The sequence below is a fragment of the Marmota monax genome, unplaced genomic scaffold (genome assembly GCF_021218885.2).
Source record: "Marmota monax isolate L192 unplaced genomic scaffold, Marmota_monax_Labrador192_F-V1.1 WCK01_AAM20220418_F8-fsc00111, whole genome shotgun sequence".
In the NCBI taxonomy this organism is placed as follows: Eukaryota; Metazoa; Chordata; class Mammalia; order Rodentia; family Sciuridae; genus Marmota; species Marmota monax.
Genome location: NW_026695067.1, coordinates 587,282 through 612,903, shown reverse-complemented (window position 1 = coordinate 612,903; position 25,622 = coordinate 587,282). Strand labels below are relative to the sequence as shown.

General features: G+C 51.9%; 1 protein-coding gene and 1 long non-coding RNA gene across 3 annotated transcripts in view; one reads left to right on the top strand and one right to left on the bottom strand.

The window, feature by feature from the left end:
• The window catches only part of Rasgrf1 (Ras protein specific guanine nucleotide releasing factor 1), a 108,168-nt gene that overhangs the window by 25,806 nt on the left and 56,740 nt on the right, over positions 1–25,622 (bottom strand). The window contains exons 9-19 of the mRNA XM_046428113.2: positions 22,479–22,597; positions 20,270–20,430; positions 16,650–16,713; positions 15,064–15,200; positions 12,805–12,887; positions 9,026–9,274; positions 7,225–7,595; positions 5,017–5,142; positions 3,293–3,463; positions 2,229–2,335; positions 1,645–1,757 (exon numbers count right to left, since the gene is read on the bottom strand). Of these exons, the coding sequence (XP_046284069.2) occupies positions 1,645–1,757; positions 2,229–2,335; positions 3,293–3,463; positions 5,017–5,142; positions 7,225–7,595; positions 9,026–9,274; positions 12,805–12,887; positions 15,064–15,200; positions 16,650–16,713; positions 20,270–20,430; positions 22,479–22,597 (1,701 nt within the window). The remainder of the gene's footprint in view (positions 1–1,644; positions 1,758–2,228; positions 2,336–3,292; positions 3,464–5,016; positions 5,143–7,224; positions 7,596–9,025; positions 9,275–12,804; positions 12,888–15,063; positions 15,201–16,649; positions 16,714–20,269; positions 20,431–22,478; positions 22,598–25,622) is intronic.
• Positions 344–22,472, top strand: LOC124081759 (uncharacterized). 2 transcript variants are annotated; one of them, XR_009225260.1, is made up of 7 exons: positions 344–527; positions 16,046–16,185; positions 17,750–17,917; positions 20,363–20,588; positions 21,095–21,483; positions 21,957–22,026; positions 22,225–22,472. It is a non-coding gene; the product is annotated as an uncharacterized LOC124081759 (long non-coding RNA). The 2 variants fall into 2 exon arrangements; XR_009225261.1 differs by having other exon boundaries at positions 20,363–21,483.

The window sequence follows — 25,622 nt, the reverse complement described above, 5'->3', positions numbered from 1 at the left end:
GAGCTGAGCAGAGTGGGCACCAGGTGGTGGTGGGAAGTGAGGGGGGCCCTCAAAGTCAGGCCAAAGTACCTTGTGACAGGACTCGGAGCCACGTTCTGTGAAAGCAACGGTGGGCCAGAGGGATAGAGGCTGGGGACAGGCTAAGAGCCAGGCCTGGGGTGCATGTGTGTGGGAGCAGCTGGGGGTCTCCAGGGCCGGGATGAAGGGAGTGGCACTCTGCCTGGGTGTCAGCCCTCACAGCAGGCACCAGCATGTACTGCTCTGAGAACTGTCTCACCTGAGGACCTGTGGTCAGAGGACCCACAGTCGGAGCACTGAGGGCTGGCTGTTTACCCAGGGCTGCTCCACCCCAAGCCTGCCACTGCACCCTGAGATGAAAGTGTTCAGAGCCAGTTCCCAGATGGCTTTGGTCAGTGTGATCGGGGACGCAGCATACTTCCTAGGGAGGACTGTGAGGGAGACTCTGAAGGCATGGAGCTGACTACGTGCAGGTGTGCGTGTGTGTGCGCATTCGCACGCGCAGGGAGGTAGGTACTGAAGATGAAGGAAGCCTAAGGACATTCAAGGACTGTGAACCTGCATGAGTGACTGGCCGGAAGCTGGGGCTTCAGGTTAGGCAAGGGGAAGGTTTGGTAATGGGAAGGAGGCTAGAGACTCTGGTTTTAGGCAGCAAGTGCTTGTGCAGGACTTGGCAGAAAGCCTGGGGCTGAGACAATGACTTGGGGGCACAGAAGGGTGGCTGGAGCCAGGCAAGATGTCAGGAGGAGAGGTCTGAGCTGTCACCTGGGCTGGGCTGGGAGAGGACAGCAGAGTCAGTGATGAGAGCAGCAGGTGGGGAGGGAGGGGGGCTGTGCCCGACACCCCCTGAGCCACCTGTGAACTGCCACTCACAATCGCACTCCAGCTCCACCCCAGCCCTCCAAGCAGGTATCCTTCACCCACTTAACAGAGGAGAAAAATGAAGTTCAGAGAAGAAACTTGCCGGGTCATTTGCAAGTCACTGGCTCAGCCAGTTCTGAAGAGGGGGCTGCCTGGGCCCTGGCTTGCACCAGGGGAGGCTGCCTGAGGAGCAGGAACAAGCACAGGATTGGGGACAATAATTTAACTGCGGTCAATTCCACAGACGTTCCCTGGGTCTTACCAGTACTGTTCAATGGCACTCTATACAATGAGGGGCGTGTGCTATGTCTGCTGGGTCCAGACTTGGGTCATTAGCTGTGGGTGAAGCAATATGACTGTGGAAATGAATTTTAATTTTATTCAACTTTAATTAACTGAGGTTTAAATAGCCACATGTAGCTGGTGTTTACCACACTGGATGGCACAGGCTACACAGGTGTTAGCCATGGACACACTTGGAGAAGTGGGCATGGTTCTTGCCTCAAGGAGATCAAGGTCTGGTGGGGGAGGGGAGAAGGGAGGGACGGACACACGGACCACCCACTCCCAAGCTGGGAGGCTGAAGGGGGGCTGCATGGCTCTCAGGTGACTTAGGGGTCATTTCTATCCTGACATACCTTCCTGGGGCCATCCTTTTGCCTGATAAGGACCCTCCTCACCTCCCTGGCCTCTGGGCAGCCTGTATGAGGGCAGAGGTGAGGCTCCCTGTCCCAGCAGGCGTCCTGAGCTGGCGGCTGTCCTTACCTGATGATGTTGGCTGCAGCCTTCCGCTCCTGAGTCAGGAGCTCTGGGTCATGCATGACCTCCTCCAGGAAGCCGATCACCTTGCATTTGAGCTCGTCGTTGGTCTCAAAGTCCTTCAGGAAGAGGGGACGGGTGGCTTGGCTATAGTTTTCAAGCTGACCTGCAGGGGGCTGGGCCCAGGCTAGCAGGAGAACCACAGCTTCTGTTCTGCCAGGGGCTGCCTTACGTCATTACCTTTCTGTTGACTTGGTGGCAGGGTCAAGTGGGGCTGTGGGATTCTTAGCTATAGGTTAGGGCACTGGGGCAAGGCTATGGACCCCAGGCCAGGGACGCAGAAGCCTACTTGTTCCTCTGGGAGGATGGATGTGGACAGACAGAGGCTCCTTGTATTCTTGAAAGTCCCTGATTCCCTCCTAGGGGACTGTGTGGGTCCTTCTGGTAATATTGGCGTGGCACTTGGGCTTCCTCCCTCCGCTGCCCCGCTGGCCATCAGCCCATTCAGCCAGCAGTCACCCTGGGAGCAGCTGGCTCCTGGAGCCATGCCTGCAGGTCTCCTGCAGCCACCCAGGAGGATTCCCACTCACCTGAGAGTGCTTGGAGACCCAGTGGCGGAGCACATTCAGGACTCGATTGGTGGCCGCCCTGCGGATCACAAACTCCTTGTCCCCATTCCTCTGGTCAGGGGGAAACCCTGGTAGCATGAGTGGCAGAAAAGAGAGAGGATACAGGAGGATGAGAAACAGAGCTCCCTCTAGTCTGGATTCAACTCCCAGATCTGGTTAATCTGGGCTGCTGCTCATAGCTGCCAGGTGAGAGGGATAGTAGGGACCATCAAATGCTCAACAACTAGGTTCTGACCCTTAAGACGGGTGCCAAGAGTTGTTAGTGGACACAGTCCATGAATCCTCAGCCTCTGCCAGAAGTCTTCATCTTTCAGGGGCTGCTGGAAGTTTCTGGTGGCCTCTCCTGACAGGTCCACTCAGACACCAGGGCTCTCTGGGGTCCCTACTCCAGCTGGTGCTATGGGGCCACTGCTGAGGAAGTGGGTGGTAGGACGGTGGGGGCAGAGGCTCCTGTGGGCTTTGCTGAGTGGAAATTTGCCAGTTGCAAAGGGGGCTGGGTGGGGAAGAAGGAGCTCCCCGCTCTGGTGGATGCTGCAGGAAGAAAATCTGGGATGGGTGGCAACAGTCTGCAGGGTGGGAGGAGGTAGTGTCTGGGTGGGTGCTGGGATGCAGGAGATAAGGCCACCCTCCTCGGGGCTTGCCAGGCAGGTGGCTAAGATATTATCCCCTTGGATAGAGGCTGGGAAGGAAGAGTGAAGATCAGGCTGTGCCCTGGGCGTGCAGTGGCCATGGCTCCAGGGGTGGGGTGTGCAGAGGCCCAGCTGGTGTGGGGCAGGGTGGGGGGCATTGCTCCAGCATCCCCATAAGAGGAAGGGGGGCTAAAGTCAAAATCATGATGTGGGAAGCGAGGCATCCAGCCAGTGAGAGCCGTGAGTTGAAGCAGGGTTCTTGGAAGGGGTGCTGTTAGCAGGACCCACAGTGTCCCCAGCACCACATGGGAAACACTGACTGTGGCCAACATCTCGGCTTCAGGCCACAGAGGGGCTGACCTGGGCAGGGATGTGTGAGCAGACCGCCCCACGTACCTGCGCTGGCTAAGGACATCCTGCGATACTTCTCCTTGTTTGGGGTGCCCTCGTTGGCTCCTGCGGTTGCTATGGCAAAGGCAGAGGCTGCTGAGAGGGCGCTGCGGTTATTGTCCAGTTCGCGACAGGAGGTCATCACCACTCCGTTGTTGTAGGAAAAGAGCGGGAACTCTGTGGAGAGGAGGGAACCAGTCTCCTCAGCGTCCCTTGTGGTCAGCCCTTCAGGCGGCTGGAACCCGAGGCATCTGAGGCTGGACTAGCACCACGAGCGGGCAGCTCTGTCTTCATGGACCAGGCTTGGTCAGCTGATCGGGGGCAGCTAAAGTCTCTGGGAAGGGTCATGCTTTGATCTCCCCAGGGCTGTGCCAGGGTGGGAAGGCCCTGCCAACCTACTGCTTCCACCCAACCCTTCCAACACTCTGTGGCTCCCAAACCCATTGCTTCTCAGGCCCAGCTGTGCCCAGTCCAGCTTGAGGACAACACCATGAGTTTTCTTGCCCTTTCATTGTCCAGGGAAGTGACACAGCTTGTCCAATGTCTGACATCCAACAGTTCATACTGATGGGCTCATGGGCACAGTGCCATGGGGAGAATATTGCACCTGGAGTCCATCCACCTGGGTTGAAATTGTTCCCAACTATTCACTAACTGTGTGACCTTGATTAAATTACTTAACTTCCCTGAGACTCAATAATCACCTCTGGGTAATAGGGATAACACCTACTTCCAAAGTGGATGCTAAAATTAAAGGAGATAACATAGATGAAAGTACTTTGTATAGGTGAAAAGCTATGTAAATAACATGGAACATACTTGATGATGATGATGACGATGATGATGATAATAATAATAAATTTTTATAGTAATTGTAGTAGAAAGTGACTCCAGAAACTTTTAGTTTTATCTTGTAAGTCTATAAAATAATCCATACTTGGGACAAAGTAGCAGTCCTTAAGCTGTGGGGAGCAAGTGATTTAAAGATTCAGACTTATTTCTGAGAATTGGCCTTGCATGAGATGTGTCTGTGTATGTGAGAAGCTGTACCCAGCTGCAGTGTGCCCAGGGAGTTTTTGGATAGCCATCGAGTTTGGGATCCCTGCTGCCCCTTGCATGTGGGAGTGGGGGCTTGGAGAGGGCAGTACTAGGCAAGAGCGGCTGTCCTCTCCCCACCTCTGGGTGTCTCAGAGCCCTTTTTGGTATGGGCAGTTGATTTACGAGAACCAGAGACCAGGATGGCTCCTCAGTGACCCTTCAAGATTTCGAGTCTGAGATGTCGGGTGAGCAACATCACCACCGTTCAGAGACTTTTTCCTTATTTGAAAAGCAGGAATAACCCGGCCTTTCTACAAGGCTGTTGAGAAGAGGAGAGGGCCTGTCACAAGTCTTGACACCCAGGGCCCTAGGAAGTGCCTCTGATCTCCCCTGAGTGAGCCTGACACGTGGAGCCTTCCTGCCCTCCCCCCGCCCCCCCCCCCAACGCCGTGTTGGCTGGTTAAATGCAGTTTCGTCTGAATTAGGGGTGACTTCACTGAGTTGAAGAGCAGGATCTACCCAGCCAATGCTCCAGCACCCACAGCCCCCCGGGGGTTATGAAACATAAGAACAGTCACTGCTCTCAAGAGTTACTCAAAAAACCCAAGGATGAAACCCACTTGCTTCAACTTGACCTGCTGCCCTCTTCCCACCTAGGAATCTATTTGTAGTTTTGTGCTGGTCAGCTGTACCTGAAGAATTTTTGCTTTTGACTGATTTTGGTGTTGTTGGAGATTTAGTTGGCGATGTCTCAGTATCACCATCATCACTCTGGTTTTGATCAACATCTGACTCTTCTTTCACAGAGACTTCTGAGCCTGGGAGAAAAGAAATACTCTCTCAGTTATCTATCGATTTGAAAATTCTGTTATCGAAGTAGAGTAAGTGTGGGCTATTCTGACGAAGAAAGTTTAACAGCTTTATTTGCCAAAGCCTTTGCCAGAACCTTTCATGTGCCAATGGGCACTGTGAATCTCCAGGACGGAGTTTACTCCATGGTGCTTCTCACACTTTAATGGATACACCCAGGAATCGTGGTAGAACATTGGATTTTGACTCAGGTCCCCTGTGAGGCCTGAGAGTCTGTAGTTCTAAAAAGCTCCAGGTGATGCCCATGTGGCTGGTCCATGGACCACGCTTTGAGTAGCAAGGTTTTTCTCTCTCTGGTTTAGTATCTTAGGGTGAACATCTGCTCTGATTTGCCCAGGATAGTCCTGTTTTATAGGAACTTGTTGTCCTTCTGGTTTGGGCAATCTTGGGAGACTCACTGTCTATATACTTTGGAAAAGCAGGTGAACTGTATTAAAACTTTACTATGGAGCTGGGGGTGTGGCTCAAGTGGTATCGCGCTCGCCTGGCATGTGTGAGGCACTGGGTTCGATCCTCAGCACCACATAAAAATAAAATAAAGATATTGTGTCCACCTAAAAAACTAAAAAAAAATAAATATTTAAAAACAACAACAACAAACAAAACAAAACAAAACTTAACTATGGCATGGTGAGTTCTTGGTCAAAAATTCTTAACTACTCTGGGCCTCAGTGTCCCCTCCTAGAAAGTGAGTGCAGTTACACTTGGACTTTTTGAGAACTCAACAAAACACACAGTTATTCTCTTTAGAAAAGAATACACACACACACACACACGTGTGTGTGTGTGCCTGGGTGTGCATAGGCACAAAGGCACACAATTAGGTTTGAGAGCCCCTGGATCACTAGTTGAGAAGAAGCCTGGTGGGCTTGCCGAGACAGCATGCATGAGACCCTGGGTTTGATCCCTAACACAGAAAGAGGACAGTGCTCCCACTGCTGTCCCTCTGAGGATCCTGTATGCTGCACCATGAGACGGCATTTGGGGGCTCTGTAGTAGGCTCTTACCTTACTTACCAACTTTCAGCTGTGAGAGTCAAGCACATCACCCATTTGTATTATGTGCCACAAGAAATGTATTACCCCTCACCAGTTTTGCCCTCTGCTGGGGGTAACCTCTGCCTTCCTTCTTCTCAACTCGAAGGAGAGAGATGGTCCTTCTCAAAGCCTAGTGCTTCTGGCCAGTCCAGGGTTGGGTGCGCATATGCGTGCGTGCATGCGTGTGTGTGTGTGTGTGTGTGTGTGTGTTGCTGGGCGTTCACATGTTCATCAAGTCTGTGTTGAATGGTTCCTCAGGATGTGGCCTGATCGTCTGATCTACAACAGAATCAAACCTGATCCTTCTAGAATGGTCAGGAGAAGCTCTAGAATAGGGAGGCACTGGCCTGCCTTCGCATCCTCTCTGGCCACTGCCCCCACATGCAGTGTTCTGGGTGTGCCAGGTGTGCCGAGCTTCAAGCTGTTCCCTGAACACACAATGCCTTTCCAGATGCCTCAGTCTTTCACATTCCATCCTCTTTGTCTAGAAGGTTCTGCCTTCCTCCTGGTGAAGATCTAGATCTAGTAGGTCCTCCAGGGAGCCTTCTCTGCTTCCCTGATGCTGTCTCCACCCCATCCCCAGTGCCCCCTGAGCGGCTCTCTAACACAACACATGTCATGTGTGTCCATCTTTCAGTGTCTGGTCTGGTTCTGCAGCCAGAGTGTGAATCCCAGTGGGCAGGAGCTAGTTCTGATGACCTTTTCTCTCCTGGGCCCTGAAGGAAGCCTGGCCCGGACACGTCTACGTCTACTGCAGACATGGATGAACCTGGGGTGCTGGATGCTGCTGTCAGGCAGGGTGATGGGAGCTGACACCTCAAGTGGGCTGAGGCCCTGTGAACTCTGGCCACTCCCTGGCAGGCTGGGCCCCCACATGTGCTACCTACCTGCACTGCCCACACCCTGCACCGCCACCCAGCTGGATGGGCCCTCCACGCCGCTCCACTCCTGTGTGCCCCAAAGCCAACGCTGCTGCACCCACACACCACTCACTCTGCTTGCTGAGAGCTGAGGGGTCTTCAGGCTTCTCAGGGGTTGTATCACCCTCATCTGGAATCTTGTTGGCGAAGCTGCTGGACACATAGAGCTTGTTGGTGTCTAGCGTGGCCTTGCTGAAGGGTGACATGGCCGAGTACATGCTGGTGTAGCCATTGGAGCTGCAGCTGAGTGCAGCCAGGTCCAGGGCCTTGCCGCCCGTGATGATGGGGATGTTCAGGGAGAGCTTCCTCCGGCGGCTGGGTGACGAAGTGCTGATGGACAGGGGTGGCGGGGAGGAGAACTTGCGGGTGGCACGTGGGGACTTGGGAGGTTCCCCATACAGGAGCTTGTTGTTCTGGCCGCTGGCAAACAGGAGCTCCAGGGACCTGCAGGAGGACAGGGAAGGACATGGCAGTCAGTGGTCATTTGACCTGGCCATCAGGCTTGCTCCCCATCTCCAGCAGGGCTCAGGAGGTGGCTGACAGCAGGGGCTCTCTTGCTCTCAGGATCTCTGAGACCTGGAGCTGATCCTCTGAGTAGGGACTGTGTGATTTAAGGGCTTGGTGCCGAGTGTCTATGGACGTGATGGTTCCCGTGGTGGATGTGGGGGTTCATGGCCGGGGTGGGTGTACCTGCTGCTCGCTCCTCTGCCTCCCTCGGGTCAGCAGCAGTATCTGACCTGAGATGCTCATGGTTCTTGACCTGCTGGTTTCTGTAAAACAACTTCCCTCCATCCCACCCAGGGCCTCACCTGCACACTCTGACCTTATCCTTACAGTGGTCCTGATGGGTGCTTCATGCATAAGAAAGCTGAGGCTCAGAGACAGGAAATGACTCCCTGAGGCCTCCAACTCTAAACCCAGTGTCCCCACCATGGCAAGTAAGGGGTCTCACATGTGAATCTGGGTTGGGGGATGGGTGGGAAGCTGGGGGGCCACCCAGCAATCCTGAGACCAGAGACCTGGATTCAAGTTCCCACTCAGCTACAGACTTCTAAGGGCTCCAGGGAGTGTCCTGGCCTTTCAGGATGCAGCCAACCCAGGGGAAGAGCTGAGCTACAGTGATATAGATAGGAAAGGTGGCCTCTCAGGATAAGGTGTAAGCAGAGCAGCTGTAACCTGTGTTCCGTTCTTTTCTTCCTTCGTCCTTCCTTCCCTCCCTTTCTTTCTTCTTTTCCTAGAGGGGTGGGGCCCTAGGTTTCCCAGAGGGGAACTGAAGTGAGAACAGGGAGGAGAGAATAATGTGTATCCCTCAGACTCCCCCACTCAGGGCAGGAATGGAGGAGGCCAAGACTGAGCAGAGGTGTCCTGCATGCCAGCCCTCCCTGGCCTTGGGAGGGGAGGACACAAAGCTCCCTTGAGAACATATTCTTAACCCTCACAGTGGTTTTGAGATACAAATATGTGCTGGGCACAGTGGCCCACACCAGTACTTCCAGCGACTCGGGAGGCTGAGGCAGGAGTATTGCAAGTTTGAGGTCAGCATCAGCTATTTAGCAAGGCTGTAAGCAACTTAGTGAGACTCTGACTCAAATAAAATATAAAAAAAGTGCTGGGGATGTGGGTCAATGGTTCTTGACCTGCTGGTTTCTGGTTCAATCCCCAGCATTAAAAAAAAAAAAAAAAAGAAGAAGAAGAAGAAAAAGGAATACAGATGCATACTGTCTTGTGGTTCATGAGCTGGGTATGTCCCAGCATCCAGACTGACGGGATGCCTTCTCCTCCAGGGACCTCCCGGGCACCCCTGGAGCAGAGTTTAGTTTCCCTCCAGGCCTGAGGTTCTGAGGGTCCGGTAGGAGGAGGGAGCCTGTGCCCACCTGGCAGGGATGGCGCTGATGGGTTTCTTGTAGATGGTGATGAGCTTGTCCAGGACCACGACGGCCGTGGTGAAGACGCGGTAGGAGTGCAGGAAGGTGTTGAGGAAGTCGATGCTCAGGAAGCGCAGGTCCGTCAGGCGCTCCAGCAGCCGCTCCACGCTGGCGTACCGGATCTGCAGCACTTTGCAGGAGTTCATGGTTTTACTGAAGCGAATGTCAACGTCATCACAATATAAGGAGGCGTCGGATCTGAGGATGGAGGAAGAGGTGACATGGGTCTGAGGTTGTCTGGGCCCACCAGCTGGCAAGCCCATCTCTGTCCCCATGGTCCCAGCCAGGGATGGTCTTACTAGGAGAGCAGGGGATGCTTTAGAAGCATGGCACTGAAGGAGGGTCCTTTCCCCAGGATCCTAAACACCTTCAGCATAAACCTAGCAGTACTGGAAAAAGATGACAAACACACGGGAAAAAATGTGCCACCAAATTCTTGAGACACACAGGAAGTCTGTTCACTGAAAAATGTGTGCATGAATATTCATAGCACATTGTCTGTTATAGCCTGGAGATGGAAATATCCCGACAGCCACCAGCTGAGGAGTGGACCAGTGACCTGTTACATCCACAGTGGTGGGATATTACTCAGCCATAAAAGGGAATGAAGCACTGACACACACAATGAGCCTCAAAAACATCAGGCCAAGCCAAAGAAGCGAGACACAAGATCACATGTCCTATGACTCCCTTTATAGGTGATGTCCAAAATGGGAAAATTTATAGACACAGAAAGAAGATTGGAAGTTGCCAGGGAATGAGGGAGGGTGGCTTTGGAGATGACTGCTACTAGGTACAGGATTTTCTATTGGGGTGATGGAAGTATTCTGTGTTTAGATTGTGGTGATGACTGTAATCCACTAAATTATACACTTTAAAATGGTAAATTTTATGTTATGTGAATTAAATCTCAATTAAAACAATTTGAAGGGAAAAAAGTATAATAAGAAAAATTCCCAGGGACTTAAAACAAGGAGCAATTTGGAAACTAGGTGCCACTTTTGCTGTCTTGAGGGTGTCTGCAGCTCTTGGGAACCAGTGTCTTGGGTTTTCACAGGAGCAGGAGACAAGGCCTGGCCTTCGGGAGTGGGAGGGTTGGAGAGACCACCATGTAAAGACAGACCGTTGAAGGGCGCATCCTCAGAGAAGGGTGGTCTAGGAAAAAACCTACCCACCTGAAAATGGAGATAGCAAGTCTTTTTGATTTGGCTGGGCTCTGGGGAACACAGCGCTCCCTTGAGAATGTAATACTTGCCCTCACAGTTATTTTGAAATACAAATATGCACTCCTTTTGTGGTCTAGAGCCTCAAACAAAGGGCATAAAAATGGGGTCACAGGAAATAATGCTTTTGGTGCACCTGGTACAGGCAATCACAAAACTTTGTGAAGGGCACTTCTCAACTGGGCTGGTCTAGGGAGCCTTCAATGCAAAATCAGCCATATCCTTGCTGACACCTGTTGCCTCTTGGTTCCAAAAGGCCAATAAGGTGAAGCTGGCTTTTCAATGGGTGATCATTATGAACTTCCAGCTCCTGTATCAAGGGGGGTGCATGCTCAGCTTTTATGTCTCTTCTACCTACTTAGCCTTTACAGGGGAAGATCATCCTGTCCTTGATCTACCTTGGCTGCCTGTTTAGTATTAGAAGAAATCTTTAGCCAGCAGTGGATCAGCTGGACTTCTGGTCTTTGACCGAAAGTGAAACCTTCCAGGTTGGTCAGACATGCGGGGTTGGATCTATCAAAGTCTTTCATCCCGAGTCAAAATGGGGAAGAGAGGAAGAGCATGGGATGAAGATTACCTCTACATAGGGAAGAGGGGTGGGAGGGAAAGGGAGGGAGAAAGGGAATTGCATGGATAGTGGAAGGAGACCCTCATTGTTATACAAAATATGTGTACGAAGATGTGAGAAAAAAAAAGAATAGCGTTACCCTAGATTAGGTAGAGAGAAGTGATGGGAGGGGAGGGGAGGGGTGGGGGAGATAGGAAGGATATAGTAGAATGAAACAGACATTATTGTTACTGTGTGTATATATGTGGATGCATGACCAATGTGATTCTGCAACCTGTATACTCAGAAAAATGAGAAATTATATCCCATCTGATTCCAAATGTATGATATGTCAAGGTCATTGTACTGTCATGTGTAACTAATTAAAACAAAACAAAACAAAAAAGTCTTTCATCCTGGACAAAGGGATCACTGCATGAGGTCGGAATCTGACCCAGGCAACACCAATTTGAATCCTTCTCTGGGGCTTTGCGATTGGATCTGTTAGCAGAAAATCTCTTTCTTCTCAGGGTGCCAGGACACGGGGACAGGTGTTTAGTGCAGTCAACCGCAGCCTAGGGGACTGAGGGCGGAGCAGGTTCTAAACTTCTAAGGTCAGCCACCTCTATTGGGCATGGTGGGAACCAGCAATCCCAAAAGCTGCTGCAACATGCAGCGCCCTCTGGTGGCTGAACCACAGCAGACACGTTTTAATGGTGGGATCCATCTACTATTCAAGGAATGTTTTGTTGTTTATTTGTTTTTGGTACTGGGGATGGAACCCAGGGTGCTCTACCACTAAGCCACATCCTCCCCATTTTGAGACAGAGTCTCCCTAAGTTGCTGAACATTTGATCCTCCTGCTTCAACCTCTGAGTACTGAGTAGCTGTATCTGTAACCATAGGCATGTATCATTGTGCCCAGCAAACAATGACTCTTTTGAGCAATAATATATATATTTTTTTCATTTTCTGGACATTGTGAATCTTCGTTATCATGTTTACCTTTTTTTTTTTTTTTTTGGAACCAGGGATTGAAGCCAGGGGTGCTTACCACTAAGCTATATCCCCAGCCCTTTTTAATTTTTGACAGGGTCTCACTAAGTTGCTTAGGGCTTCACTAAGTTTGCTTAGGGCCTCTGTTTTTTAACCTGTAAAAGGAAAATAATAAGATCTACCATACAAAATTTCTCAAGAATGTAATAGGTGAACTGACTGAAGGACCTAGAACAGGCACATAGGAGGTAACAAGTGGATGTCAGCTCTGAGCTCACTGGCCGTTTACAGGGTATTTCCTACTAGGATGTGGTACTGCCTAGGTGGCTGCCGGCTGGCAGTAGGTCAGTCCATCAAGCGCTGGCTTTGTCAGATCTGCCTTTGGGTTGGTGGTGGTGTGCATGAAGGAGTGTGGCATTTTGGACGCTAAGTACTGTTGTGTACTGTTCCCTGGCACATGCACTTGGAGCAGCATAGAGACTGTGGTTTCAGACACAGGTGGGAGCTGGGTCCTGATGTGCATGAGGTGAATGAACATCGGCAGGCTGGGGCTCACAGGTTGGGATGCAGCCAGTGGGCTGCAGGGTGGAAACAGGAAGGAGGGTGGACATTGAGTGTGCAAATCGCTGGAGGAGAACTGTGCCTGGTGCAGGTGAGGGAGGCTGCATATGGAGGGCTCAAGGTCTGGAGAGCTGTGTCCAGCAGAATCCTAGGCCTTTTGTCCTCGAGGTTGCTCAAATAGGGGCAGTGGCCCTGGGGCCTTCTGTGTGAAATGGTTTTGAAATGTTCCTTGTATTTATTTTGTAATCAGGAGAAGAAAAATAGCTATTAATAAGAGTGTGTAAAATAAACCCAGCATCTTTTGAGCCCCGGGGGCTGGCCCATACCAGGGTCCTGGCTGTCCCCGCATGGTACACAATCTCCGGGACACAGTCTGGTGAAAACAGGTTAAGGGCACCTACTTGATCATCTGAGGCACAGTGACCTTGGAGTTTTCTTCAAAGGCGTTCATCATGAGTCCATTGCACCGGATGTTATCCACACACTGGAAACAGAGGGGACCCCAGGGTAAGAGCCTTAGTCCCTTCCAGGATCCAGGCCCACGGAGGGCTCTGCCAACTGAGGGGTTCATACACCCCAGCCTGACATGGGGTCCTCAAGCTTCAAGGTCATTGTCCAGGCAAGGACAGGGTGGTCTTGATGAAAAAAGCCTTCCTTGGATTTAGGTTGGAGGTCAAATCTATCTGAATGACCTTGGGGGATTACCTGACCTTCTTGAGTCTTAGATTCCCTAACTTCAAAATGGGGACAATGACTCCTACCTCACTGGATTGTTTGCAAAATAGAGGCACATGACACTGACCACACTGTTGCCTACCTCTGAGGTCCAGTGTCAAGGGCAAGATCAGCTCTACCATGATCTGGGCTCCCTCTTCTGGGAGGCCTATGCAGCTGGGCCTTCGCATCCCCTGCAGGAGAGCTCTGTGCTCTGCCCTCTGCCTGCCTACCCAGTGCCAGTGCTCTGATGCTGTGGACGGTTTTCCACATCACACATCCATATGTGGGGGGCGCTTGCAGCAGGGGAACCCGTGATTGCATATTTTACGCAGCCTCCAAAAAATTCAAAATCTAAGTATTGCTTTGAATAAAAACTACTCACACAAACAAAACTAAGAGACACATTTCCTGAATGTTCCCTGCTCCAGGACTTTACATTTCTGCCATGACAGGGTTTCTCCTTGGCTCAGGCACATCACAGAATCTTCTGGAGTGTATGAGTGGGGGTGGGTGTCAAGGTCACTGGGATGTGGCAGTCCGAGAGAGGCTGGTAGGGTGTCTCCAGATCCAGCCCCCTGGTCAAGGTCAGTTCCCCAAAGGCGGTACCTCACATAGGGAGGTTTCTGACATTTGTATTTCTAGTCCAACACTAGTCCACATGCCACTGAGACTCTCCTTAGTGCGGCAGACTCAGAGGACCTGGAGGGCCTAGGGAAATGGCCAATGCTGTTCCCCAGGGGAAAGGGCTAGGGGACCCATAACCATTGGCATCCGCGACATTGCCAGGAGGCCGAGGCCCTGTGAACATCCTCTGGGAGAGCAGCCTGAGCCCCTGACAGTTACAGTTCCCTGGAGATGGGAAAGGGCTCAGCTTGGGGTTCCCAGTTTTCTCCAGGGCATGCTGGGACCTTTGAAGACCCACAGGAAAACTAGAAAGAACAGACAGATGCCATGCATTATCCTAACATGCCTTGCTCTTCTGAAACTGAGAGAAGGCAGGCTAGGAGTGGGTGGTCAAGGAAGCCTTAAGTGGGCAGCAAAGAGAAGCTACAGAGTGAGGGAAGCTCACTTGGTACAGTGAAGACTCTGCCCTTTGAGAGTCCCTAAGCCCCTGACCTATAGGAGGTCACACTCCTCTAGGTTTGTCTCCCTATGGAGGAAACACCAGTCTTGCCTCCTATTCTGCTATCAGCTGCTCTCTTAAAATACCCATCCTGCTCTGCAGAGGGGACAGCCACAGGCTCTGTAGAGGGGACAGCCACAGGCAGGTACACTGGGAGGTGGCTGCAGGGATGGGCTACCCTGGTGCTTCTGGAGGCTGAATCCCAGCACTGCTGACAGTCTCTTTCCAGACTCAGAATCCCTGCTCCCTGTGGGCCTGTGGGTCTGCTGATTGTACCTGGGGAAGTCTGTGCTTCCTGGTTAATGCTCCAAATAGGGTGAATGACCCTGATACTTGCAGCGGGCAAAGGACAAAGCCAAATCTTTCCTTTGCACAGCTGATGCTGGGTTTGATCTCAGGAGGCTGCCTGCAGGGACCCTAGCTCCTCAGGGACAAGGCTCTCTCTCTTCAAAATCTGTTGCATCTAACATCCTTGGCTGGTGGTGCCCAGATTTTTCTTGGGGTGTATAAAGATGTAGATCCCAGGCCATCTACTAGGTCTTGAGAGGGGTGAAGAAGAGCCCAGGAATTTGAAGTTTCTAAAATCACCTTGCCAGGTGACTCAGATGCAAGGGGTCCTCAGACTACACATGGCTGGTGGCCCAGAGGACTATGCAAAAGGATGCACTAGCTGAGCTCAGCCTTGGCTGGAGCTGTGGACCTGGTGGACTTGGGTCTTTTCTAGCATTACAATGTAGCTATCATCCCTCTTTGTCCCAGGTCCCCAACCAGGTTGGTCATTTAGAGATCACTTGCTCTCAGGAATAGGGGACATACTTACCTGGCTGATGTCACTGGTCCATGCTGCCTTCTCCTGTCTGGATGAGGCCACGAGGATGACCGTGAAGGGTGGGGAATCCTTTGGCTCTACTCCGATCTTAAAATCCAAGTGGTCTACGTCTTGGCCAGATCCTTTGGCTTCCCGTTGCAAAACATGAAATTGGCAGAGTGGGTGTGGGCCCCTTGGGAGTTTTGCTGGTCCCTACCTTACCCATCAGTGGGGGCTCTGGATTAGGGCACCCAGACACTGGCTGCTACTTTCAGATTTTTTGATGACCTGGAGTGCAAAAGTGACTTCCAAGCATTCAGGAATGTTCTGAATTCAGAGCCAGACTTCTGGAGTTTGCCCTCGGCCCTCACTACACCAACAGGGAGCTGAGATCCTGAGCAAGGGTTTAGCCACGCCCTCAGCAGGGCTGCCAAACTGGGGCTAAAGATGCTCTCACAGCCGGGACCTGCTACCCCAAGGCATTATTTGGGCCAGCAAGGAACTTGGATGTCTTAAATTTTTATGCACTGGGCTGGTTGTTTAGTTTAGTTTAAAGCTCCCCAGTGCAATAGTAAATCCTAGGTATTTTTATTACTGCTCTTAACCTGAAAATTTCCTTGAACTCTCGAAAGCTGTTTACTGGGAAGACCAAGGCCAGAGTATGGATTTTTTTTCAACGTGGCTACATTAATTGGGTATGTACTGAAGGGGGTAGAATGTTGTGGAATGTCTGCTTCAGTCCTGGGCTGTTCTGCTGCGTACTGCCTTGTGACCCTGGAGTGATGCCTGCTCCCTCCATCAGGGAGGTTTCAGGAGTCCTCCTGTACAACAGGACTGGGATCCAGGTCTCTGAGGCCCTGTCCCTTCCAGTTCTGACACTCAAGAGTTTTAGGACTTCTTGGTGGGCACAGGGGAGCTTGGGGAGCTTGACCTGTGTGGTGACTTGGGGGACCATGCTGGCTTCTCTGAGAGGTGGGGTGTCTGTGTGTTGCAGGTGGGAGATGCTCAGGGCCCTTTCCAAAGCCCAGGGAGGAAAACAGCTTCAGGGCCTCATAGTTCCACTTGAGTCGGGGCTTTCCTGTGCGCCAGAGGTGGCTGACATCAGAGAAGCTTGTGCTGGCCAGAGTGCTCCAGGTAAGTCACACACATTTTCCTTGGGGAGCCACTGGGCTTGGCCCTCAGTGGAGTAAGGCGTGATATGCCCTGCATGAGTGCAAGTCAAGGGGACAAGGAGCAACCACCAAGTCCAAGCCCAAGCCCGTGCCGTGCGAGACTGGGATGCAGACTCAGGCCCTCCCTGAGGAGCCCAGTGTGGGGAAGAGCAAAGATTGCAAGTCCTGTTGGGTACTCCCAGGGCAGGGCATCCACTAGTATCTCTGAGCATTGGCTGGGGCCAGTAAAGAAGGAAAATGAGGACCAAATTTGGGAGTGGGCTCAGGAAGACCCAGACCCGGGCCCCTCTGCATCCAGGAAAGGGGCTTCCACACTTGAGCATCTGCTCTTCCTCCCCACCAAAGCCAGTGCTGGGCTGTGACCCTCCTGGGTGAGCGTGTGTGTCTGTGTGAGCATGCACAGGCACAAGCAATTTGCACACTCACCTTCCTCCTCTGTGCTTTCTGGGTCCTCCATTAAGGTGCAGTCGATGAGGGATATGACTCCATTCTGAAAAAAAGCAGCAGTTTCCACTTGGACCGGGGTGGATATGCTAGCTCAAGGGTCCTCCTAGCATGTTAGTGTTGGAAGGGGCTTTACAGAGAGCGTCCAGGGATACACATACACATGGGTATGTATTATATGCCAAGAGGAAATTTTGCTCTGGAAATCAAAGGATTTTATTTTTGGTTTTAGAGATTGAACCCAGAGGTTGCTTAACCACTTAGCCACATTCCCCACATTCCCTTTTTTTTTTTTTTTTTTTTTTAAGATACAGGGTCTCACTAAGTTGCTGAGGTTGGCTTTGAACTTGAGATCCTCCTGCTTCAGCCTCTGGAGCTGCTGGGATTATAGGTATTCTCCACCATGCCCGGCCTTGGAAGTCAAAGGACTTTATATATAAAGCCTAATAAAGTGGATGACAGGAGATTGACTCAGAGAGCCCTCTCCAGAAGAAGGCTGAGGTCGGGCTGTGGGCAGAGGGGCCAACGTCTGTCCTGCTTGGCCTCCTTTTGCCCCTGCAGCATCTCTGAGCATCACCTTAGAGTCCTACATCTAGAGAAGTTTAAGACCCCCTGTTCGAAGTCAAACCCTCATGTTACCAGCGGGGAAAGAGGCCATCATAAGTCTTGTTCTCATTTTCCAGATGAGGAAGTGAATTCAGACTGGTCTTGTGCAAATCACCTGGTCCATTAGTGGTGGGGTCCAGAGAGAGCCTTGGGGAATTGATCCCAACCCAACGTCAGTTACTCATTTCTAATTATTAGGAAGACTCCTAAAATGCCTCCCATCTTTGAGTGTGTGAGCACTCCTGGATGTGAGAGCCCTTGATATTGTGGGGAGTGTGATAGAGCCTGAGGTGGTCGCAAGCATGTCCACAGATTGACACTCCTGCCTTCTGAAAGCAAAGGCAGATGGCCTTCCTCCTGCGTGTGGGCTGAACTTAGTGATTTGCATCTAATTAAAAAAATAAAGCAGAAGCAATGGTGTGCTATTTGGAGTCTGCAGCCTGCTGCTCGCTGTCTCGTTGTCATCTGTTCTACAGGCAACTGTCATGTCATGGGGGGAGGTGCACGAGGTCCCTTGAGCCCCAAGGATGCATCATCTCGGAATGATGAGATGGTCTCTGGCCCAGTGAAGCCGTCAGAGCCCTGTGGCCCAGCAGATGTCTTGATTGCAAACCCATGAGGGACCCTGAGCCGAGACCACCAGGGTAAGTCACACCTGACTTCCTGACTCACAGACTTTCCTGACCTCCAGCTATTCCACTGGGAATAACTTGTAACACAGCAGCAGATAAATAACACAATAACGGACCACAACAGAGAGTTGGCCATGTGGCTAATTGATATCTCAGATGCTTGTAGGCAGGGAGCCCCCTGGGAGGCAGAGGGGCACTGCAGAGGGTCCAGGGGACGTCCAGGCTGTGGATCTGCTTCTTGTTCAGCTCTTTGGTGGCCTTGGGAGGCTCCCAGATTTGCTGGGAGGTCATTAGCTTGGTCATCTTGGAGGCCCCACAAGCTCTAACATTCTCCTACTTGAGGCCCAAACAATTCTTACAGTAGTTTGCAGATTTGTGACCCGCTCCCTTCAGAATGGACTTAAGGTGTCCTGTTTCTACCTGCATGATTTAAAGAGCAGTGATTTCAATTTCAGCTCTTGGCTGTTGGAGGCCATCTGGCATAAGTGACTAAACACATAGAATTTGCTGGCAGACTGCTTGGGTTCAAATCCCAGCTCTGCCACAGGGATTCTGTCCACTTCCTTTATCTACAGATTGGGGAAAGTGACAGTGTCTGCTTCAGCGTCTCTTCTAGGAGTTAAATACACATAAAGAATCTGGGATAGTACCTGGCCTGCAGTAATCATTATGTAGGGTTTGCTATTATTATCATCATTACAAGTTCATTATTATACGATTAAGAGTGACAATGGTGGATACCTATTGAGCACTTATTGTGTACCAGGCATTGGGACTCCCTCACTTAATCCTCAGGGCATTCCTGGAAAGTAGGTATTTTCACACCCATTATGCAGATACGGAAACTGAGGCTCAGTGAAGTCACCTGATTTGTCTGAGGTCCCACTAGGATAGAGCAATGCTGGGACTGGGCAGTGCTTCAATTCTGTGTTCTTACTAGTATGCTAACTAACTTTCAAAACTACAAACAAACCAAAACAAAAACCCTCAAATAAAACAAAATTAACCAATGTAAAAACATGTGCTTTTGGACTCTCTGAGCAGGAAGCTGCTTCCAGGTCTCCAGGGTAACCTGCCCATTCGGACTCTGGCTGCTGGGGAGCAGACCCCTGGCCTGGACAGAGAGCTCTGGATTAGAAGCTCCAGAGCTAATACATAAGGAATGCTTTCCTTGGTACACAATTTGGTTGGAACTGGAGTATTCAATATTTGTAAATTAATTTCCCCTTGTGCAGCCAACCAACTAATTTGTTGACATGTTAACAGAAGCAGTGTATTTCCCAGGCCTGATCTAATAGCTCGACAGGAGGTTACGGGCCAGGCATCCAGGGTCCGGAAGAACAGTTTCCCCAATGCTCTGACTTAATTAAAGGCACCTTCTGGCCCTTTCCAGGCTGCAGCATGTTCAGATCTGAAATCCAATCTGCTTCCATGAGGATGGACATGGTGTTGGGAGAGAAGGTAGCTTTCTAGAACTTGTGCTTCATGATCAAGAGGGCAAATTTGTGGACACCATTGGCTTACTGCTAAGTCCTCTGCACAATGCCTCTGTGAGGACAACTGTCTCTGTTTGACAGACAAAGTGCAGACTGGGGCAATGACTTTTCTGGACCTGGGAGCCAGGTCCTGAATTTGCATTTGGAACAATAGGACAAGCAATGTGCCACATTGGGGAGCAGTAGATTCTGCTCAAGCCATAGGCCTTCCAGCAGAGGTGGTGTTTGAACAGGCCTTGAGTGACATGAGGAGTTCAGCCAGGGGAGAAAGAAGGCCTTGCAGCTGGGTCAACAGCAGGAGCAAAGGCCCTGGGGTCTATGAGGAAGCAGGAGGGGTCTGAGATGCTTCTTTCCCTGCATGTTTAGGGATAGATCAGGGAGTTGAGCATGTGCTATGAGGTCCTGTGTGTCCTGAGGGCAGGTCCTGTAGGAGCACAGTCAGCAGCCTCCAAGGGCCACCAGGACAGTGTTCCTGTGATGGAGGTGAGGGTGGCTCAGAAGGGCATTTGAGGGTGTCTGTCTGAGCAACTTTTGGTTAGAGATGAAAGGCCTTGGGTGCTGCTCTGGCCCTCAGCCAGGGGTGGTCCTCCACACACACTCACACACACAACTATATACACACACCTGGCTCCTCTGTAGGAGAGTCTTTCATACTCGACTTTCTATTTCCCAGGACTCCTTTGGTGGAAAACCCGCTGTCTGTTCATTCCATCCCTCAGTTGAGCCAGGCCCTGTGTGCCTGCTCTTGTACTCACAGGTCCCAGACACCATCTGGTTTCCCAGCGGGGTCAGTCCCAACCCTGTGGTCAGGGTGGAGCCTGCGTGACCGGTGGACCTCCAGCCCTGGGGGAGGTGGCATCTCCCTTACCTTGGTCAGGTGAAGTTTCCCTCCGGAGCCTCTGGTGCAGATAATGAGATGCTTTGAGAACAGGAAGCACTGTCGCTCACCCTCTTTCTTTAGGGACAGAGACCCCAGGCGTCCCCTCGTGATCTTGCCCTTTTCCGACATGGGCACCTGGATGAGAGAACCTGCGGATGGAGGAGAAAACCTGAGCCCCCTCCCAGGACGACCGTGAGCCCCTGGCCCTGGTTTGAAGGTTGGGGTGTCAGCGGCAGCAGCAGAGGCACAGGGCCATCCTAGTTCCTGTCAGCAAATGCCTGGGGACTCTCCTTCCAGCCCCTCCTCGGTGTGTGGTGGGGTGGGGGAGCCACCAGAGAAACTATGCAGGGTCCCTTGAACTTCCAGTCGGGGGGCCAGGGCCTTGGCTGCAAAGGAACCCTGAAGGGCTCGACCCATGAGGCAAGACTGAGGCTGCGTCAGGTCTGAGGGTGGCAGGGGCCGGACTAGTGGGGAGCTGGCTGCGGCCCCAGGGATGGGCAGGTTCCATCGCACTGCCACTCTCCCGCCACCAGACATCACCCGCCAATCACAGCACTTAGCTGCAGAGCCCAGACTGAGCCGAGTCCTCACAAGGTGCACCAGGAAGCCATTACTGGGCAGAGCAGGTGGCTGTGAAGAGACCCATTTGCTGTCCCTCTTCTGGTCCCACCCTGCCACACATGCTCCACTGGGCCTCCTTCCCCACTGGTCTTGGGATTCAGGCACACAAGGCCCCCGGTGGGATCTGACTATGGCGTGCCTCCCAGTTCCTCTTGTCATTGTCTCCAACCTCTGTGACAAACTTTATTCTAGGTCACATTGCCCTAAATGCCGCCCTGGGCCTGGAAAGCCTTCACTCCAGTGACACCATGACCTCTGTCTTCTCCTTCAAGCTCCACCTGTGCTGTCGCCTGGGGACAGCCATCATGGATGTGCTTGGCCACACTCAGCCTCCCACCTCAGAATGTCCACCTGGGCTGCTTCTCCGCTTCCGTCTCTTTCTGAGTCTACACAGGGGGCTTCTGGAGGCAGGGGCTGGCTCCTTCTCTGAGCAACCCCAGAGCCCCATGGAGGCCTGACCCGGACAGTGCAGGGGTCACTCACTGCTGGCTACATGACTCACACATGGGAAAGGGCTGGCTGGACTGCCTGTCCTGTCTGCAGTCCCCCCCACTGTGTGTGTGTGGGAAGCTTTGGCTCAGGTAATGGAGCAAATTCTCAGTGTGTGAGGGCACTGCCCACTCCAGGAGGGGCCACATTTTGGGTCACTTCCAAGACAAACCCAGTCTGAGGTTCCTTCTGAGAGGCCTATAGACACCATGTGGGGTGTTTCTTGCATAGAAAACACCCAGCACAGGACAGGGAGGCCAGGAGACCGGCAAGTTTGACTCTAGGCTCAGCATGTCACAGAGTGAGCCTGGGGAGGGCCACAGTGGGTCCTGGGAGCAAAATTCCAAGGATACCAGATCCATCCCAAGGACAGCAGGGCCAGAAGCAGCTGCATGGGCCATCGGGAGGCTCTGGTAAATTTTTCACAGTCAGAGTCTCTGGGCTGGGTAGACGGGGCTCTGGAGGCCCATCTGGAGGCAGCAGTCCCCTCTGGGGCATACGAGCCGGAGCTGAGTCTCCCACAGAACATGGAAGTTGAATGAGATGACCTTCAACTGTATTGCAGCTCTGAGGTCCCCAAGCTGGAAGTCAGAACCCTGGGCCAGGGCAAGCTGCACACCTGATCCTGCTGGAAGGTAGGCTGGGGCCACAGGGAGGGAAGCCCTTCTACCAGGAGACCCACTGTGGACACCGCCTTCCCTAGATGCAGAGGATGGTAAAGGACGGGGGCTGGCCCAGCACCCACCTCCTCTGGGTCACCGAGAACGCTTGTGACTCACGGGATGAATCGGTTTCCGTCCTCATCCCCTGTCTCATACTTTCTCCCCCCAAAGGACATGTCAGTGTTTACAACAGAAAACCCAAGGCCATCTGGGCAGACTCGTGTTTATCTCGGGAGAGAAGGAAACTGTGAGGACCAACCATACCCGCGCCTGGAGGTAGAGATTCCATCATCTGCAATCACCGCAGCAGGTTTGGGCACAAGGCAGAGCAGCCAAACCAAGTGGCGGTGTCCCTGAGTGTCACCTCCCTCCCACTGTGGGGCCAACTGGGGGTGGCGGGGGGAAGGGGAGTGCAGTCACTGCACCTTGTCTCACGAAGGTCTGGCTGGTGTCCAGGAGGATCTCACAGCCTTCGATGATCATGCGCTCGATGGCCAGGTTTTTCCGGATGTTCTCCGTCTCACTCACTTCGTCATGCATTATTCTGTGGCAACAGGGGTGACAGGGTCAGAGGAAGGCCACCCCACCTCCCAGGGAGGACAGAAGGCCGGGTCTATGGCCAGATCTAAGAAGAAGGGCCAGGAGCAGGGACTAACAGGCGGGACTCTAGGCATGAGGGGGAAGCGGTGTGCTTCTGTGAGCACCCACTGTGTGCCAGGTGCCTCACAAGTGCCACCTCATCCTTCTGACACCCTGAGGAGCCAGGGGGTTTATTTCAGAAAAAAGGCAATGAAAGCAGTTAGGAAGCAGGCCTGCCATACTTCAAAGTCGGAGCCATGTAGATCAGAGACAGCAGGCCCAGCCCCAACCCCAGAAGGGATGTGGGAGAATGGGGGACATCATTTTTTCATTACCTTGCCCTTCATCCCCTTCTGTTCTTACTCTCATTCACAGAACAAAGCTCATTCCTACCTCAGGGCCTTTGCATTTACAGTTTTCTCCTCCTGAATACTCTCTGCATATCCTTTTTTTCTTTTTAATATCCCCCTCCCATTAACTCAGGAGTGCTCTACCTTTGAGCTACATTCCCAGCCCTTTTTGAAACAGGGTCTTGCTAAGTTGCTGAGGCTGGCCTTGAACTTGGAATCCTTCTGATTCAGCCTTTAGACTTGCTGGGATTATGCACCACCACACCTGGATCCTGATTTTTATATGGTTGTCTCTTCAATGTTGCTCAGATCCAGGAATGGTTATTTTTCTGTAGTGCCTGGTAATCCAGCTGGCTCAGGGGAAGACCGGTTCCAGCTTGCTTTCCTGGGCTCTGGCCCTTCTGGGAAGGAATGTAAGCCACTTTCATTTGTCCCTGTTCTGATTTCTTGCAATATCCATAATTTCCAGGAGGTGGCGCCATTTAACTGCTTTTTAAACAGCATTGGTGGTAAAAGATGGGTGTTGGAGGCCAATATTGCCTTGCCTTGTTTCTAGGATTCTTAGGAAAGTAGTGAGTAATGTGTGTGTGTGTGTGTGTGTAGGGGGACTCTGGAAAAGTATTCCACTTACTTACTCTAAGAAGAGCACAAAGTCTTTTGAAATCCTACAATTTTAAGTCCACCCAGGGGCAGGTTGATAAGTGTGGCTTAGAGTTCTCTTGCAGATGCCATCCAGGTTAGCCCTCACAAGGATGAAAGATGACCGCACTTGAGCGGTCTCTGTGATGCACTGAATCAGCATTACCTTGAGCAAATTACTCAAGCCCTCTGATCCTTACTTAGTGCCCTCATCTGTAGGATGTTGGGATGAAGATGGAAGAGAGAATATTTCAGGGACCAGCCCCAAGCCTGGCACTTGGTAGGTGCTGTAGTCAAGGACAGTGATCATTGTCTCTGTTGTCACTGGTGGAAAATAAATATCAGTTTTTTCCCCCCCTGGATGGGGACTAGCATTTCAGGCATGAACTCACTCAACAGTTTATCAGTCTGGGGCATCAAATGGAATCTTTTCTTCAGGAGCCTCAGTTCCTTCCTAGAGAGGGACTCCATTTTGAAAGAGCCAGTGGTAATGAGATCTCTTGGGGAGGGTGGGGAAGGCTGTACTCGATAAAACATAAAGGGGAGATTGTAAAATAGCAAAACTCATTTTTCCTGTAGGACATGAACAAACAGTAGCTGGCGAGGATAAGTGCTGCCCCAGGCTGGGGTTTGTGATGGGGACCCTGCGTGAACACAGTTTGAAAACTCTGGGGGGCTTCTGGGGGACCTGGAAGTGATGCCTTGGGTTATTAGTCAGGATATAGGGGTTTAGGATAGAAGGAAAAATTCAGGCCCAGTCCCTAGAGAGGACCAGTCTTTCTGAGCACAGCTGGGGAGGGGGTTGGCCATCTTGCTGGCTTCCTGCTGGACAGAGAGCTTTCCTCAGCTGCCCTGTGGGAGGGGGAGAGGAGAATGAAAGGGCTGTGCCATTCCTATATGTCACCAAGGCTGGGTTCTGGTCAGGCATAGGTGGAAGAAAGCAAGCAGGCTGCAAACCCAGGATCGGAGGAAAGAAGATCAGGGTCTTAGGCCTTGTGCGCCTGTACCCATTTGCACCAGGGCAGGGCATTCCTCCTAAGCCCTCTCCCTTGGACAAGGGTGTGCAGGATTTGGGTCCCTGGGCACCGTTCTTTCTTCCTTCCTGCCAATGATTTTGTTCCTCTGCAGGCTCACCATGCAGAAGACATCCTGGTCCTGATTCTCCAACCAGAGACTGTAACTCAGCTGGGTATTGGAAGGATCCAGGGAAGGCTGTACCCCGGTCCAGCCCGTTCCTTCCTCTGTGCAGCTATAAGCAGTGGCCTGACTGGCTGTCCCCTGTTGTACTCAGGAAGCTGTCAGGGGACTGAGTGGACCCCACCCCCTGAAGACCTACCTCCTTTGCAGCCTTTGCCAGCCCACTTCTGACCACAAGGCCCATTCTCATGTCTTGCTTTCTTCCACCTCCACACAGTGGAAGCCCTGGTACCCACTTTTTGGTTCCTGTGTTTTTATCCTTAAACTCACTCCCTTGGCCATCTTACCAGTGCTGTGACTTTAAATCCCATCTCCAAGCTGATGACTGACAATATCTCTCAACTCCAGACTCCAATGCCCTTCCTGCTTGCCCCCTGCACTTGGACATCGCATCAGCATCTTCAAGTTCAAGGTGCTCCCCAAGCAATCTCCTGAACTCCTCCCCATCCCCCTGCAAGTCTGTCCCTCCCGCAGTTTCCTCCATCTCAATTAATAGCAATTCTACTCCTGGTTGCTCAGCCCAAAGTTCTGGAATCACCTTGACTCTATTCTTTCTTTCACCTCCCTCCCCCAATCTAACCCATCAAGGAATCCTTGGTTCCACCTTCAAGCTACATCCCGAATCTGACTCCTCTCAGCCTCCACAGGCACCACCTGGTGCAGGTTGTCATCACCTGCTGCCTGAGGTGTTGCAGAGCCTCCCTTGGGCTGTCTGCTCCTCCCCTTGCAGAGGGAGGTCCCTTTGGGTGACAGTGAGCCAGGTGAGGGACTCTGAATGAAAGACCAGGAGGACCAGGAATTGGA